Raw genomic sequence first — 19071 nt, 5'->3', positions numbered from 1 at the left:
AAGGTAACAAAAGCAAGCAATGACAGCTTTTATTATAATAAAATAGAAACCAATCTAAAAAGAGGGTATATTGACTCCTGCCTGGTAAGTAATATTCAATTTTCTTCCTCTTGCAATTTCATAACCTTACTTTAGCAGAATCACCACATTTCTTATAAGTATTTTTGGAAAATATATATAGAAATTAGAAGGAAGTATAGGTATTTATAATGTGGGCAGACATTAAATTTGAAGAACTGCTGAAACAACAGGATTGCTCACTGGAAATCTATAAAGTCCTTACAATGTTGAATATAAAGAGTTGGATTATATTCTCATCTTTATGTATAGTGGCTTTATGTGCATAAAAAGTTTCACGTATATACACACTGATATGAGATTATAGTCTTAAAACACCTTTCTCTACATGAACTAAAAATTCTTCTGGTAGACTCATTATGGAAAAACTTGGACTTCCTCGTAGCCTTTTTAGCAAAAGGAGCATTTAACTGAAGCTGTCTGAAATTTAAAAGATGTTAATTGACTGATGGAACCCAAATCCCAGACAAGTCCACAACGGTGTGATTGGACACCATTCTGGAGGTTGAACCAAATGTCCCCAGAATTCAGAGCATGAGTTGACATATTTTGAGGAAAAATGCATGTTTGCTGGGAGGGTTATATCCTTGCTAGGCCAGACACAGAGGGAACATCTGCACTTGATACATGTAGTTAGATCAGCAAGTAATATTAAAAACCATTAAAATAAACAACTTTATTTTTAAAATAAATGTATTATTAAAAGCTCTTGATTGAAGACAACATATTTTTGCATTTTCACACTTCGGTCAATGTGAGAAACAGAAGCATATGCTAACTGAACATATGACATCCTATCTGTTGATGTGTCAAGCCCCTCAAATTTAAATATATCTATTTTTTTTGCAAGATAGCAATACTCTGTGAATAACTAAATTGAATCTATCCTTTAAAATATTGTAAATGTGTTTAGAAATAAAGGGGATACATAAAATATACCAAACCTAAACAGTATCTCAGTAAGCAATACCTAAGTAAGCAGAGCTCAGGAGATGGTAGACATAACTGTTGGAAAGAATCATGTAATGTTTTTCTTTTCAGATATACCACTAGAGCCTCTTTAGGGAAAATTCTTTAAATTCTGTCTTCTCTTCCACATTTTAATATGGTTTCCTTCACATAACTATATATTCCCCAAAGAAAAAGAACCTAATTTAATAATCCTATTTTAACTTCTTTGTCACTATCTCTTTGGTAGATTATTATATTACATTTCATTACATTATATCTATTAAAGAGTACTATTATAAATAAATCTCAAACTGACCCTTGCCCACTCAAGCAAAATAGACTGAAAATATATCACTTTCATCTTTTATACTTGGGAGGAGAATGCAATAAGTATGGGGCATGGTGAGTTAAATGTTCTTTTCACCCTTAAGAAAAACAACTAGGTGTGCTGAGGAAACATTGAGAGGAAGACAATTAGTTTGCTAACTGTTGCTATTTTGAAGCAAAACAAACAAACAAACAAACAAAAAAAGTAAAATTGAAATTATATTTCCTTCAACGTATATAGAATTCAGACAATTGACTTGGGCTAGAAAGACAGACATAAAATTTAATATCTTCCTCATTAACAAAAATATAATATATATAATAAAAATTAAAATTGCATCAGTAATTGCACAGTGCAAATAATTTTAAATTATTATATATTTTTTCAAGTAAATCAAAACAAATATAACAGTAATAGGGACTGTGAATAGAGACATATTTTCATTATGGCAAGGGGTCAGTAATGAGATTCCACGGTCAGTCTTACATTATGTGCTTAATATGTAATTTATAATGTGCTTAATAAGTGATTTGAAGCAACAGCTCTAAAAGGCAGGAAGAAACTCAGGCATGCTACCAGCTTTGAAATTCTGCCAGTTCAAATGACAGTTCAGTAACAACTACTGTTATCTTACCCCCTACTAACAAACTTAAAAAGTAACAAGCATATTGCTTTTTTAAGTTTTAAGGAAATGTTGCACTCCTGCTAGAAGGAGTAGTCCTAGAGTATTTTGTTTGTGGTCCTAGAGTATTATGTTTATACAGCCTTTAAGATAATATTTTTTTTTGTTTAAACTTCAACTCTGTATTTTCAAGCAGATGGTTTTATTTTCTGCTCAAAATTACATATTATTTTCATTTAAGTCCTGTGGTAGAAAATACACACACTACTTACAAAGATAATAATAAATAATATGTGAAAAAGATCTCACAAAACATCATTTCCTGCATTCAATGCAAAGAATCGCTATTTTGTTCTCTCTGAGTAGTGGAATTTGTTTTCGGAGTCAAAATCCTGTACATTTTCCAAGGAACAAAGGTAGTTGCAGAAGTCAGCATCAGACTTTGTGCACTTATTATTTTCCTATTACAACTATCAGCCTGTGCTTTTTGCCCTGTTCATTAAATAAATGGTAAATATTACTTGTTGAAAATTCTGAATCTGAAAGTTAATTAATCTACGAATAGAAAAATTAAAGTAAGATGTATGAAAAAAGACAACTGAGCATCTGATTTATAAAGGAAACGAAAAACGAGTTGCATTGTTTTATCTAAAAAGTCACAGGTTATATTCAATCCAATTCAGAAAGGTGTTTTATCTCATTGGAGTGAAACTACTCAAATGCTTAAAGCTGAGTACATGCACAAGTGCTTTGGGACTCTGATTGGTTTCAAGTATTAATAGTTGAATTTGAAAAAAAATCACCCACATTTTCTGATATTTAAAACTCCAGGGCTGTGTCTACACTGGCAAGTTTTTCCGCAAAAGCACTTGCTTTTGCAGAAAAACTTGCCAGCTGTCTTCACTGGCCACTTGAATTTCCGCAAGAACACTGACGATTTCATGTAAGAAATCAGTGCTTCTTGCTGAAATACTATGCTGCTCCCGTTCAGGCAAAAGTCCTTTTGTACAAAGGCTTCTGCGCAAAGGGCCAGTGTAGACAGCTCAGATTTGTTTTGCGCAAAAAAGCCCCGATCGTGAAAATGGCGATCGGGGCTTTTTTGTGCAAAAGCACATCTAGATTGGCACGGATACTTTTCCGCAAAAGCACTTTTTGCAGAAAAGCATCCGTGCCAATCTAGACGTGCTTTTCCGCAAATGCTTTTAACGGAAAACTTTTCCGTTAAAAGCATTTGCAGAAAATCATGCCAGTCTAGACGTAGCCCAGAAGTTTATAATCAAGCTATTGAACAGAATACCTAGAATTTTAATCCACAGCTTTTTTTTCCCCTCATTTTTTCCTTTTGGAAAAGGTAGGGTTTACCCACCCACAACCTTTGTAAGTAACTGGGGATCAAGCTTCCTGCACCCACAGGAATCCACAGAAGTTAGGGGGTGAGGGTTCTTCAGTTGCAAGAGTTCTTTGCACGTACGCCCTACTCCTTCCAACAATCCTTGTAGTTTTGTATAACCTCCTGTAGCAGTGCTCCTAGAGCCCTACAAGCACGAGAGTGTTATTTTGTTTTCCCCATACCTCAAAGCAAGGCTTGCTGAAAATATGCTATATGTGGTAAACCCCAAACTTATACAATTAATTTATGTCTCTGCTTCTTAGAGTGGAGACATATTTCGACACTATTAAAGTTTCTACACTTCTACATGAAACAGAATTTGTAAGCTTATTTTTTCTATTCTTGGTAATAAATTGCAGCAGCTAAGATCAAAACAGCCCATGACAGAAAGTAACAAGACGATGTTATTTTCTTTTAGAGTGCTCAAAAGCCTTTCATACCAAAATGTAGTGGTACTAGCGTGGCACAAGAACTGATGAAGAAAAGGGGGGTCTATAGAAGACCCATATTTTCAGACAATACTAAAGATTAACAAAAAAAAACCCCTCTTTTGAAGCTTTTTTGTTATTTTTTTTAAAAGTCTTCAGCTTCTTTACACAATTTGATGAGGGTGGGGCAACCCCCATACACTACACTACGCTACACCTTCACATTCAAAATTCAAACCTTTCCAAATATAGCTTGATTATGACAGTTTTGGTGCCAATGAACTATAGAATTGTTTAACAAACACCACACACACACACACACAATTTTCAATTGTACTACCCACATCCATATTTAGGAACCTAAATAAAAGTGGCTTATGTTCAGACACTCAGAGGAACCATAGATCGCTTTGATACTTAGCAGCTTTGGAAATAACAAAACTTTCATTTAGGTGCTAACTTTAGGCAACCAAATTTGAAATTTTGTGTGTATTAAAGATTGATTACTTATTATTCCGAAATAATGTGAGCGTCTACACAGCAATTCTGTTATTTTGAAATAAATTCAAAGTAATGGACAACTTATTCTGACTTCTAAAAACCTCAATCCACGAGGAATAATGCCTATTCCAAAATAGCTATTTCAGAATAGCGGTAGTGTGGATGCTCCACTGCAGCTATTTTGAAACAGTCCTCCCCAGGGCCATTCAAAATAATTAGCCTTCTGAGGCTCTAAATTGAGGTATCATGTCCACATTAGGGAAGCCTACCTCAGAGTAATTTTGAGGGTTCCCTGCAGTGTAAACATGCTATTTCGAAAAAAGCTGTTCTGGAGTATTTCTTTTGGAATAGCTTATTTTGAAATAAGCGTGCAGTGTAGATGTACCTGCATTGGTTATCAGAGACCACTGATCTCAAGAATGCTTTGGGAGATTAAACTGATTGAAACACCACTGTAAATTCATGTGACTTACTATTGCTATCATTTTTGAAGATTCATGTGGAATATTAGTTTCCATTGCCTGTGTTTGAAGTTTGGAATTTGTGGTCTGACTGTTTATCTGTGGGAATCTACAAAACATAAACCCTCATTAGAATCTCAGGAAATCTCAGACTGAGAATATATTATGTCAAATTCAGTTGATTGGCTTGTGAAGAGTAGCATATTAAATTTGGAGACTAATTTTTTAAAATATGATATATAAGTATTGTGATTGTATTTTAAGATCTCAACACAATCTTCACGAGGAAGCTATTCTTATGTATTTTCATTCTTCCTTGGGCCATTTGGCTCTCATTCTCTTACCTCTACTCTATCTCCTTGTCACTATTCACAATTGTCAATTTTAGGAACGTAGACCTTCTTATATTCTAAGAACTCTTCCACTGGAAAAACTCAATGAAAGGTTGTTACATTGTTTTGAGATTTTAAATGGAAATTTATACTGTTTCAAATATTTTGAAAGGTGTTTTTTTCATTTAAAAACAAGCAATGTGATTTGCTTTTCAACTAATATATTACAAATGTAGATGAAGTATGTTTTTTTTATTAAACATACAGATGTAAATTGATATACAATGAACAAACATGTTATTTTCCAAATTCATCATACTCTAATTGATAGCTGAAAAGGTCAGGAACCATCCAGTTCCACCAGCTACTTCTGTTTTCCAGCACTGCCCACTGTCCCTCAGTGTATTCCAGACCAGCTCCTCAACTATAGCCCCATCTCAGGAAACTCATGGAAGCAGGTTGGGCAGCAGAAAGTAGGGGACAAACAGAAGTGGCCAGAGGACATAGAGGTAAGCAAGACTGTCTGAAAGTAAAAGGATAAGTGAGTCAGGCTCAGGAAACTGCAGGGCTGAAGAGTTAGGCAGTGAGGTGGTAGCTCAGAGTGTAAATGGAAATGATACATGGCAGAGTATTTGGGAAGAACACAATATTGCTATATCTGTGTCAGACATTAACACATCCAAATTTGAATCACCATGACGACGATGCAGAACTAAAGGACTAAGCAGGGCTGTAGGTATCATGGGTAAAAGTGGCTATGATGGTTACAGTCAGTGAACCAATAGGGTAATGAAATTGCATTAGGGTTTGAGTAGGGCTATGAGGGACAAGAAGGAAAAGCAGACTTCATGAAAGAAGAATCCTGCAGTGCCTGGGGAAGTTGAGCCGGATGAGATATCTTATGTGATAATGGAGAGTCAAGGGCATGCACCACGGCACTGGCTCATAGGGTATGTCTACACTGCATCCATAGCTCGAAATAGCTTATTTCATATTTTGGCAGTGTCTTCACAACACCAAATTTAGAAATAACCCACTATTCCAAAGCATCCCTTATTTTTTGTGGAATGAGGTTTATAGGGATGTCAGAATAGCAAGCCCACTATATTTCAAAATAATAGGCTTGCTGTTAAGACACGGGATAGCTATTTCAGGATACGTCTGGTATCTCAAAATAGCACTGCAGTGTAGACATAACCATAGAGACTTAGCCACCAGTTGCATTGCTGCCTCAGCATCTTCACTGTACCAAATATGGGCATCATGGGGAGCCTCTAGGACATGGAGGGCAGTGGTATGCAGAAATTCAGTTCTCCTCAACCAGAGGCCCTTGGCTCACTACCATACTTTTAAGTTCTGCTACCTTTATATAGTCCCACTCCCTCCCTTGTGACAAGCGCCTCCACAAAGTACACTTCTCTTTCAGCTCTCAGTCCCAATGCAGACACCCAATTACTATGTTACACTCAGACTAGGGATGTTAAATTGCGAGTAATTTACTAATTGAATAGTCGATGCATTTTGCATTGACTGTTCGATTAGTCAATAGAGTGCGTCCACCTTTGAAGTGTAGCAACAGCCGTAGAGCTGTTGCTACTCTTCAAAGGCGAAAGCGCTGAGTAGAGCCCGGGGTCAGCTGGGGACTCCCCTGCTGACCCTGGGCTCTATGCAGCGCTGTTGCTTTGAAATGCTGCAGGGAGCCCAGAGTCAGGCTCCTCCCAGCATTTCAAAGTGGCAGCACCATGTGGGGCCTGGGATTAGCTGGGGACTCCCCTGCTACTCCTGAGCTCCCTGTCACGCTGCTGCTTTGAAACGCCGTGGGGAGCCTGCTGTCAGGCTCCTTGTGGCGTTACAAAGTGGTAGCACCATGTGGAGCCCGGGATCAGGATCCTCATGGCATTTTAAAGCGGCAGCACTGCGTGAAGCCTGGGATCAGTTGGGGACTCCCGCACTGACCTGGGGCTCCCTGAGGAGCTGCCACTTTGAAACGCTGTGGGCAGCCCAGCATCAGGGTTCTCTTGGTGTTTCAAAGCGGCAACCATGCATGGAGCTCGGGGTCAGTGGGGGAGTCCCCAGCTGATACCAGGCTCAACGCGGTGCTGCCGCTTTGAAACGGTGCATGCAGCCTGAGGACACCCCAGCTGTCCCTAGGCTACATGCGGCATTTCAAAGTGGCAGCGCCACACGGAGCCCAGAGTTTGGCCCCAGGCTCCATGCAGAGCTGCTGCTTTGAAGTAGCCTCTTCTCTTCCCCTCCCTTTGCTGCCTCTTTCTGTTAGAGGTTGCGGGGGGGGGGGGGGGCGGGGGAAGTGACCAGTCGACTCGACTGTCTGATAAGCATTTGCATTTGCTTATCGGATAGTCGACTAGTCCTTCACATCCCTAACTCAGACATAAATCTTTACTCCAACTCACATTCAAAAAAACAATAAATACTTTACATGAATACAAGTACATAACCATATGCTTTGTAAATACAGAAAACATCAAACTAGCGAGCTCAGATTTCAAGTTTGCATTTGAAGGTGATTTAAAGAAAATGAATATGTGAAATGCTGTTAGTTATATGTTGAAAGTGCAAGAGAGTTTTTTGCAAAGGAGAGGTGTTTATAAGTACCTTTGGGCTAAAGCATATGAATTAATGTTACTTTGAGTGTGTTGACAAGAAATGCACTGGAGAAACCTTAATAGATTTTTTGAGAGGCTCCACTCTATAATCAGATTTTTAAGAAGTGGGCCTCATCACACTGTGGCTGTCTAACAGGCCTTCTCCACCTCCTGCTGGTGGCATCTGCATCCTAACACTCCTCACCCAAGAGCCACTCAGACGAGGAGACCAAGAAGGGTGAGGAGAAAATACTGATCACTCAGGAACCAGCAGACCTATGAAAATGGATTGCCTGTAGTTGTTTGGGGGCAGAGTTAGGTGAGAAAGGGACAGAGAAGGAATGTTTCAGCGCTAACCCAGACAAGAGCCTTGCTCTAACTTTTAGAACTAACTAGCCTGCATTTTGAAGGTTTTTTTCTCCCCCTCTTTGTTTATACAACACAGACAGTTGAGTCCTGAGTTGTTATTTTGTCACTTAATTGTTTAGAAATTGATGCCAAGTTATGGGACTGGCTGCCTTGCCCCAAGCAAGAAGCCGAACCTTTTAGAATATGGTGGGGAGCACCTACAGCACCGCTAGTGGAGCATCCCTGCCTCTTCCATATTGATTTTGATCCACATATTGTCACTGACTCACATTTAATAAAGTGAATTCTAATTAAGAATTTTAAAGTTATTAATTATCTAAGCATTCAAAATTTGACTTGTAAGTATGGTAAAAGCCACTAAATTGCTGTTTCTGTAGAGGATGCTGTTCTTTTGGCAAGCCTATTGGTAAATGAAGAATTAAAAAAGTAGGAACTTCACACACTTTCAAATAGTGTATTTTAGAAAAATAAATGTTAAATTTCAGCATTAGAATAATCGTAATAATAATTTTCAAAAAAGAAAATTAAACAATTTTTATATAAGCAAATCAAAGAAATTACACACTTTTAGGAAAATTTAAACATGTAATATGTAAGGTTTTTGTTTAATTTAATATTTTTGAAGTTTCTTCGATTAAAAGCAAATAATTTATAGGAGTACTTATTTCTTCATCCAAAAGGCTAAAGACTATGATGGATTGGTAAAGCCTGATTTAACTAACTTAACATTTTTTTGTAAATAAATGAATTGGGAAAAAGATCCAAAAGGTAAAAAATATGATCCACATTTAATAGACTTACTGCAATTAATTTTTGAAAACTATCACTTTAGAAATCTAGTTAGTAAGTGAGGGAAAGGGCAGATAAAGCAGGGGAACAGGACTGAGTAAGAAGTCAAAATGTCCTATCATAAATTACACTTCTCTGCATTAGATACTAAAATATACCAGGAAACATAATATTTGACTTTACTATATTTTAAAATAGTTTAACTTCTACAACATTTTAAAAAGCATATTTTAATACTAAAAGATTGAAACAGCATTGTTATAAAACTCAAATATAAAGAATTTATTATTGATGCTTTTACTAGTTCATCTTTCTGAATTTTCTTTGATTAAATAATAATAAATATTTTTTAAAAAATCTTTTAATGTTAATTTCAAAGTAATATTTCTGAAAGCAAGTTGAAGTTTCTTTAGGGACAAGATCACATTGTCTTAAAAGCCCACAAATCTGAATGCAGCCTGAGCACTAGGGGCTTGATCCTGCACCATTCAAGTCAATGGGAATTTTGCCAGTGATTTCAATGGAAACAGGATCAAGCCATAATACAGCTGCACCTACTTTCCCTAGACAGGGAGACCAGACGTCCCAACCCCCAAAAGAATGCTTCATTTCAATTCCCGCTCTTCCAGCACTTCTCTTCAATCACACTCTCCTTCTACATGAATAATGGGGGAAGAAAAGTCCATTACAATATTCTGCAGACAACTGATGCAACAGAGTATGACAGCAAAACTGATAAACCATTATTTCACAAATAAATTGTTATATATGAAATATTTGAAAGCTTTATAAATCTTTTAAAGCTTGTTATAGTTTGCCCTTATTTTCCAGACAGAAGTAGTCCATCTATATTAAATTTTGTAAGGTGCTAGTACAGTTTCATTATTTTCCCTTTTTCCTTTTTTTTTCACTCCTATACAGTAGGATCAATTACTATAGTTGCTATCAAAATCACATTTCCCTCAGGGTGCACTTAGTAAATAAAAACAACAGTCCCAATCGAATATCCTAGATTAAATTATCCTGATGGCTTGAAATGTGCTGGTTTGGAGGTTCCCAGAGGGCAGAGGCAGCTTGCATCAAAAACATAGGAAGCACATTGGCAGAACTGTCACTCAGCTTAGAAAGCAGTGAATTTTCTCTCTCCCCCCTCTCCCATGCCTCCCTCCATTCTTAGTGACTGTGGTCTTTCCATGTCAAAATGAAGGTCATTGCCAAGGCAACCTGGTACAGCTGTACAGTACTTGACATACGGATAAATGGTCAATTTTACTCCCAGTGTCAGTGGTGACAGAATGATGTCCTAGGCCCTAATCAAGATTTAAATATGAGCTCTCATTAGTATAGTCCACTTAGAAACTAAGGGCTCATCTACACTTCTAGTAATTTAACAAAAAAGCTATTCTAGAACAAGAGGGTTTTGCACAATGGTTTTGCCGGAATTGAGGCACATGTTCTGCAACCAGCTGATGCCTTTCTTGCAATCTTTGGCAGTCAGGGAGCCATTGCCATACATGAGTATTGTTCACCTGGCTGAAAATGATTTGTGAGTTTGTAAGTTGGTTGACTTGATCATTAGAGAAAAAGAGAGATTTGGGGCAAATCCAGGATCTTATCTTAGGAGTGATTATAAATTGACCTGAAATGCGGCAACAGAGGGTGTGTTGGAAATCATCAGGGCTATATGGGTTGACAAGGAGCGAAGGCATATGAATCAGGAGATGCCTAAATTTGTATGTGAAAAAATTACCCATACAAAAATCATCCATCAGAAAATATTACAAAGTACTTCATGGACAATGGGCTACATACCTAACCAAGCAGGGAGAAGACATATTTTTGGCCAAATTTCAAAAGTGAATTTGTAACTTTCTGGGAACTCATCTAGTAATGAAGCAAAGGTAACGAAGACAATTGTTGCTGTTTTGTGGTAGGTGTCCAGTGAAAGAACTCATTCTATAAGGGGTACAATTTTCTGATAAACTAGCAACAAGTGAAGCTGGGGGAAGCTGAGGAAGTGGGTTTGGGACTTCTAAATTTGAAAGAACAGGAAGACAACCCCCCTTTCCAGCGCCTTCAAAGCCTCATACAAGGGAAAGAGGTGGAATATGAAAGGGTGTTGTCTTCTTCAAATACATGGAAAACAATTAAGAAAAGAATGGACCTGCACTGTGTGGTTTATTGCAGTGTTTCTCAAAGTGGGCCGTGGGTTCACTCTGAGAATGCTGTTAATGGGATGCTCAGGTTTGTTTACTTAACAGCTCCGAGGTCACGGCTGCGGAGCATCACGACTCCCATTGGCTGCAGTTCACAAGGGGAGGGAATTGGGTTTATTTAGTCTGCAGAAGAGAATAGTGAGGGGGGGATAGCAGCCTTCAACTTCCTGAAGGGAAGTGCCAAAGAGGATGGAGAGAGGCTGTTCTCAGAAGTGATGGATGACGGAACAAGGAGCAATTGTCTCAAGTTACAGTGGGGGAGGTCTAGGTTGAATATTGGGAGAAACTATTTCACTAGGAGGGGGGTGAAGTACTGGAATGGACCAAGCCCTGGCTGGGATGATTTAGTTGAGATTGGCTCTGCTTTGGGCAGGGGGCTGGACTCGATGACCTCGTGGGACTCTTCCAGCCCCAGGATTCTATGATTCTATGACCCAGGCCACTGTTTCCCGCGGCTCCCTTGGCCGCAAACTGTGAACTGCAGCCAATGGGAGCTGTGAGGCTCCGTGACTGCAGAGCTGTTAAGTAAACAAACCAGAATGACCCATTAGCAGCTTTTTCAAAGTGGCCCTGGGGTATTTTCCATATGAGTTAATAATGCCTCACTCATATTCCATGCATGGGAGAGCAACAGAAATGATTAGTACTCTAGAAAATATGATTTATGAAGGAAGACTAGAAAAATTGTGTTTATTTTGTTTGGAAAAGAAAAGATTGAGTGAGACATCTTAACAAGAGGACGATAAATTGTTCTTCTTAACCCCTGAGGACACAACAAGAAATAAGGGGCTTAAATTGCAGCAAAGGAGATTTAGCTTAGACATTTTCAAATACTTACTAACAGTAAGGGCAGCTAAGCATGAAACAAATTACCTAGGGAAGTTGTGCAATCTCCATAACTGGTGATTTTTAAGAACTAGCTAGACAAACAACTCTAAGGTATGGTCCAGTCAGTATTTAGTCCTGCCTCAGTACAGAAGGCTGTACCAGATAACCTACTGAGGTTCCTTTCAGTTCTGCATCTACGATTTCATGTTCTAGACAAACTGCTGTTATAGAATGCTGGTGAATCATATTATTTTCTACAAGCTTGATGTCTAACTAATGAACTTGCAGACAATGCACAGTATAGACCATGATGTAGTATACAGAATGGCTACGTCTACACTGGCCCCTTTTCCGGAAGGGGCATGTAAATTTCACCAGTCGTCGTAGGGAAATCCGCGGGGGATTTAAATATCCCCCGCGGCATTTAAATAAAAATGTCCGCCGCTTTTTTCCGGCTTTTAAAAAAGCCGGAAAAGAGCGTCTAGACTGGCCCCGATCCTCCGGAAAAAGTGCCCTTTTCCGGAGGGTCTTATTCCTACTTCAAAGTAGGAATGTAAATTTCACCAGTCGTCGTAGGGAAATCCGCGGGGGATTTAAATATCCCCCGCGGCATTTAAATAAAAATGTCCGCCGCTTTTTTCCGGCTTTTAAAAAAGCCGGAAAAGAGCGTCTAGACTGGCCCCGATCCTCCGGAAAAAGTGCCCTTTTCCGGAGGGTCTTATTCCTACTTCAAAGTAGGAATAAGACCCTCCGGAAAAGGGCACTTTTTCCGGAGGATCGGGGCCAGTCTAGACGCTCTTTTCCGGCTTTTTTAAAAGCCGGAAAAAAGCGGCGGACATTTTTATTTAAATGCCGCGGGGGATATTTAAATCCCCCGCGGATTTCCCTACGACGACTGGTGAAATTTACATGCCCCTTCCGGAAAAGGGGCCAGTGTAGACGTAGCCAATAAGATTATGAACATGACAACCTGTAGGAATAAATGCAATCATGCACACATGCAGCAGATTCATTTTATGGGGCTGAGGTGCTGGCAATTTCCAATATTGTGTTCATTCAAGCTACACAGCAGGGCTTGAATAGGGACCCATGAACCTTATTTGGAGGACCTAAAATATAGGTTATTTAATTAACAGCAAATGAACAGTAAATAATAAAAACAGACATTTCTTTCAGTGAATTTTCTTGAAAATAGAATTACATTTAAAAGCCTCTAATGGTGACCTCTAATGGTGCCATAGAAATAGAGTAGGCAGCTTAGGGAATCACCAGGGGCATGAACATTAAGGCGACTCAAAAACTGTGCATGGTATGCCTGTACACAGCTCCTTTACCAATTACATAGAAAGGGTTTTCATTTTATATATTTCCTTTTTTAAAAACCTTGAGTACTCCCTTTGAGAATAAGGTTATCAGATTCACTAACAGTGAAACAAGTATATAAAGTACCAAATGCCAACAGTGGGATCCTCTTTGCTGTTGTACGTTGCTTTTGAAAAACATGAAATTACCAGTTATAAATATGGTAACTTTTACCAATTTAAAAAGCATTGAAAACTGCACAGTAAACCTTTCAGACCAGTTATGTGGGTTTGCATGTCAACTATTTTTAAATGTATTGCATCTGTGTTGCTGCAGTCTAATTTTTTAATTTTTATTTCAGTCCATTCAAAGTAACTCTGGGGAATAGAATGGTTCTTTTACTCTTTTCAGATTCCATACTGTAATTTGTAATCTCATATCTACTAACACAATCTATTGACATTATCATGTTAGTTTTTTAAATATTCTAACAGGAAAGTATTATTTGATAATATATTGCCCTTTTGTACATATGACTGTAAAATAATGTTCCGTTTAAAAATTTTGGGGTCACATTTCTGATGTTTTCAATAATAGAGCTACAAGAATACTGTTAATTAGAATTGGTAATTTCATACATATTTCATAAGAAATAATCAAACAAAAGAGAGAAAATAGGAACACAAACAAGGTATACAAAAATCAAACCAAAATGAACATAAAAATGCCACTAACCCAAAGCATGAACTGTTCTTCTATGCTTCTTTGAAATCTTGCTTGTCTTAATTATATGTAGCGCATTTTCTTTGAACTGCAGTTCACAAAGTCTTTCAAGAAGAATTGTTATTTCTTCTGTGATGGTATCCAGATAAGCTTCATTAATAAACATCAGTGTTGAGGAAGGATCTATAGTACCACTTAGTATATACAAATCCTCTTTTATCATTGTGCATAGTGTAGGTATTGAACTTTGGTAACCATGCACCACCTTATCAAAGTTTGTTTCACCACAGCTAGATAGAACACAGTTCTGCAGAAGCTCAGAAACCAATTTATTCTGTATGTTTTGGTACTTAGTTAGAACTTCTGATTCTGGATATAGAAACAAAAGTTGCTGTATGCATTGAGTTTTAAACTGTATTTGATGTTTTAAAGTAACAGTATTTGTTTCATGAGGACTCTGAAGTGTATTTACTAAGAATCGTCGAAGGTGTAATCTCACATCATCCCAAACAGATTTGATGTTCATAGATGAATCATCCTCAATGGCATGAAGGGAAGCTCTGGATGTTAATTCAAAAGATGTTCCACTTGGAGTACATGGAAATGAGACTCCACACTGACTGGAGAGATCCAGAAGAAAGTGAAGTATCATTTCTTCTTGGTTTTGTTCATTCCTCAGCAAGCTTTGCTAATAATGGTAAATTATATAGTATTTAGAGATGTTGCATGAATAAACTGTTTACAAAATTAACTTTGTGTTAAAGATGCAAATTATTTTTAATTACAAACTACAAAATGATCATTTCTTTCTAATTAACTTGATTTCTCCAAGTCCCTGCATGTTAGCCCAGGCACAGAGTATGAATTCTCTTACCAATAAGGAGCTATAGGATAAAAAGTACAGTTTTTTTTCTGATGTCACTTTCTGTATAAAATGGCTATCTGGCTGATTTTGTTCAATTAAATATTCCCAAAGCAATGACAATTATAAATAACTACAATATATACAGGAAAACTTTCAAAAATGCAAACTTAATTTCATAAATACAATAAGATGATGTCTATGCGGACATAAAAGGTTTTAAAGTAACCAAACCAACAGGTAGGAACATACATTAACTTTTCTCCTCTATACCTTTCTAAATAGTATTAATTTTAAAGGCATAGGATAGATACTAGAAAAAACAAAGACTGATGAATCATACCCCATAGGAGCTGCCTACCATTGGCAGACACTGTAATACAAAATCTGCAGCAACACGTAGCATGGAAGAACATCCATAGTATCACTGGCAGAAATTTTTTCACTTAAGTACTTTTTGACAAAAAAATGGCTTTTCACAGAAAATGTTCATGTTACAGTGAAACCTTTGTTATCTGGCACTCTATTAACCAGAAAACTTTGTTAAGTTGCATTGCTCCCAGCCACAATACTGTCACATCTTCAGGCACACAGGCCTGCTTGGTTTATCACGATTGGCTTAACAATTTTTTTATTTAAGAAGTACTAATCATCTTTAACTCAAAATAGAAATGTGAGATCAATTGCCTCACACTACAAAACCTGAGTTTTACTATTATTGTCCATTGGTTTTTCCTAGGTTCATGGGGATCCTCAGATAACTGGAATTTTTAGATAACCAGAACGCCCTAATCCCAAAGTGTGACGGATAACACAGGTTTTACTGTAATAGAAATTTTCAAAGGAAAAAATTATTTTGTCTATGTAATTAGAGAACAAATAATTTTTCACATAAATATTTTCATAGTACAACTAGGCAGTTCTCCCAGCATCAGCTCTTCCAATTTCATGGAGCCAGCCCCTAGTTTGTGGTCTGTCCAACTTCATGAGGAGTAAAATTCAGAATATGTCAGCAAAACATATTTTATCAGAAAATGCTGAAAAAAATATTCCTGAAAGGGGTCAGTTTCGATGAATTTCCCATTTTGAAAAAAATAATGTTGAAGTTGTTAAAATGTCCTGTTTTGGCATTTTCTAAATGGAAAAATATCAATGTTGGGGGGATCAAAATGAAATTTTACTTCAAATGTAAGTTAATTTATAATAAAAAAGTAAAAAGGAAGACATTTTGACCCGATCAAATTTATCTGAGGGATTTTCAGTTCACAAACATTCTGAGATGTTGATGTTTTGGATGGCAAAAATATTAGAAATCTTTAGGAATTCTCCTGAGATAGGAGAAAAATTCTTTTCTACCCAGCTCTGCTCTAAAAAGCTACATCACCACTGTGAACCTATTTCGAGACACCTGCAGTATCCCAAAATAGCTATCCCGCATCTTAACAGTGTGCCCTTTATTTCAAAATATAATGGGCTCTCTATTCTCATGTCCCCATAAACCTTGTTCCACGAGGAGGAAGGGGCGTTTCGGAATAGTGGGTTATTTCAAAATTGACTCAAAATAAGCTACACAATTTGCACAGCTCAAATTGCATAGCTTATTTTGAGCTACAGGTGCAGTGTAAATGCACATGTGCGTGTGTGTGTGTAAAACAAAAGCTCTGTCCTAAGTTAGATAATACTGATTAAAAAAAGGATAGACTGAAGAAAAACTAAAAAAAATGACCAGGTAACATAACTTCTCATCTGATGAAGAAAAGAAAACAAAGGAATAGTACAAATCAGCCAACCATATGCATTTATAAAGTGAATGGCATCACAATAATGTTTGTTTTTTCCTCTCTTCCTCTTACTTCTTGCATGATGATTTATATGCACTCTCCAGACTGACAGTAAGGGTATGTCTACACTTCAACAACTCAGGCCCCTCCAATGCATTATACACAATCTACAACCCATCTTGGAAAATGATCCCTCGCTCTCAGAGGCCTTAGGAGAAAAACCTATTCTTGCTTACAGACAACTTCCTAAACTGAAACACATTCTTTCTGATAACCATGCCACAACCACATCACAAACCTCCAGGAACTCGGCCCTACAATCAAAAAAGATGCCAACTCTGTCCACATATCTACACTGACGAATTCATCACTGGAGCAAACAACATAAGCCACAACATCAAAGGGTCATTTGACTGTGCATCTAGTAATTTGATCTATGCCATCAAATGCCAACAATGCCCCTCTGCTAAATATATTGGACAAACTGGACGGTCTCTGTGGGAAAGAATCAATGGACACAAATCGGGTATATATAAAAGGAACACACAAAAGTCAACTGGAGAACATTTCTGCTTGCCTAACCATACTCTGACAGACCTGCAGGTGGCGGTCTTCACACAAGCCAGCTCTTCAAGCCAAATCCACAAGGAAAGCTTTGAATTACAGTACATCCACAAATTCAATTCACATGCTAATGGACTCAATCGATATATGGGCTGATGGGGACTCTACCACTGAAGGTGCTAACAGCTTTCTGAGCGGTAACCTTCTTGTCTCAGCAATCTATTTATTAACTTTGATCTTTATCAGCTTAGGTTTAAGTACCCATTCTCCAGATACTTAATAATGCCTTGTTCCCCCCCAACCCTTCCTCCCTTTTTCCTTTCTCTTCCCCTCTCCTATTTATTTATATCCCCTACTCATAACTTCAGTCATCTGAAGAAGTGGGCTGTGCCCACAAATGCTCATGATACCATCTACATGTTTTGTTAGTCTATAAAGTGCTACCAGACCAGTTGTTGTTTTTTTCTGTCAAGCTGGAGGACTTCTTACTCCGACTCCTGTAATCCTTATTGTATGAGGAGTAAGGGAAGTCGGAGGAAGAGTGCTCTATTTCAAAATAAGTGCTATGTAGATGCTCCCAATTTCAAAATAAGCTAGACAATTGATGTAGCTCAATTTGCGAAGCTTATTTTGAGTTAAGCCCTGCTGTGTAGATGCACCCCAAGTTCCAAACTGCTCTATCTGATTCAGACCAGGGACTTGAACCTGAGTCTCTCATGCATTCCAAGTGAATGCCCTGAGCACTGGGCTAGAGTATTAGTCTCTCTTGTTATTATTTAGACCAAAAGGGGAGAGTAAGAGAAACAGAGATATTTACTCTATTCAAATTATGGTTTATATTCACTCTTGTGAAACTACAAAAGAATAAGTACAAAATATACTACATAAATAGCAGAAAAATAAAAATAAATATTTTAGATAATATATAAAAAACCTGCAGATTTTTTTTACCAAGGTTTTAAGAAATTCAATCAATTCTCCTTGAGGCGTAGAATACGGTTTGAGGGAACTGAAACAGCAGTTATTCAGCCAATGAAGGCAGTCAGTTGTGTTTTGTAACAGCTCATCAGTACAAGTCTCATTTACTTCTGACTGTAGATCCTTAAGGCATTGTTCCATGCTAAAAACAAAAACAAAAAAACAAGCATTCAAACTTTTATTCTAATATTTAAAGATGAAAGGTTTTTATATAGCATATCTTTTCAAGAAAGGAAAATACTTTAAATGTGTATAACATTATAATATAACATATCTGATATAAGGCTTATAAGTATTAAGTCTAATTCTAAAGAACTAACATTTCTTAAAGGAGTGGGACTAGATCTACAGTAAATTTTCTTAGGACCAGAGAAAACCAACCTTACTCGAAATAAATTTCACTTTGATCCTCAAATATTCCTATATTTTCCAGTAAGGACTACTTGCAAAGTAAGGCATTACTCAACATAAAACTGACTTTATTTGGCCCTTCTAGTTAAATGGATAAAAAATATAAGTAGAATCAACTACTGAATTCACAGCTAAATGTGTCATTCTTCTTCAGCAATCAGCAGCTGTTTTATAACATATTTACTGTAGTAGGGATAAGCAAAAGCTTATCGAATAGTCGACACACTAGTCGACTGGTCACTTCCCCCCCTTTGATGCCTCTATCAGAAAGAGGCAGCAAGGGGTGGAAGAATAGGGGATGCTGGGGAGCCAGCTTAAAAGCTGGTTCTCCCTAGCTCCAGGAGAGGGGGTAGGGATGCAGCAGCAGCATTCCATCTTTGAAATGTACAAAAGCCCCAGTTTCAAAGATTGAAACACCATGTGGAACCTGGGACCAGCTGTCTCTGGGCTCCATGCGGGCACTTCTGCTTTGAAATGTACATTGACTGAAACGCCGTATGGTGTCCGGGGCCAACAGGAGTCTTAAGTTCAATGCGGCACTTCAATCTTTG

The 19071-nt window shown here is 37.6% G+C and overlaps 1 protein-coding gene across 14 annotated transcripts in view; it reads right to left on the bottom strand.

Moving 5' to 3' along the window:
• The window catches only part of KIAA0825 (KIAA0825 ortholog), a 380197-nt gene that overhangs the window by 283085 nt on the left and 78041 nt on the right, over positions 1 to 19071 (bottom strand). For all 14 annotated transcript variants that reach the window (XM_075932130.1, XM_075932131.1, XM_075932132.1 and 11 more), the window contains 2 exons: positions 18083 to 18251; positions 13937 to 14612 (listed from right to left, as the gene is read on the bottom strand). In XM_075932130.1, the coding sequence (XP_075788245.1) occupies positions 13937 to 14612; positions 18083 to 18251 (845 nt within the window). The remainder of the gene's footprint in view (positions 1 to 13936; positions 14613 to 18082; positions 18252 to 19071) is intronic.

Source organism: Pelodiscus sinensis, chromosome 6 (assembly GCF_049634645.1).
Source record: "Pelodiscus sinensis isolate JC-2024 chromosome 6, ASM4963464v1, whole genome shotgun sequence".
NCBI lineage: Eukaryota > Metazoa > Chordata > Testudines > Trionychidae > Pelodiscus > Pelodiscus sinensis.
This window is presented reverse-complemented; position numbering and strand designations above follow the sequence as displayed.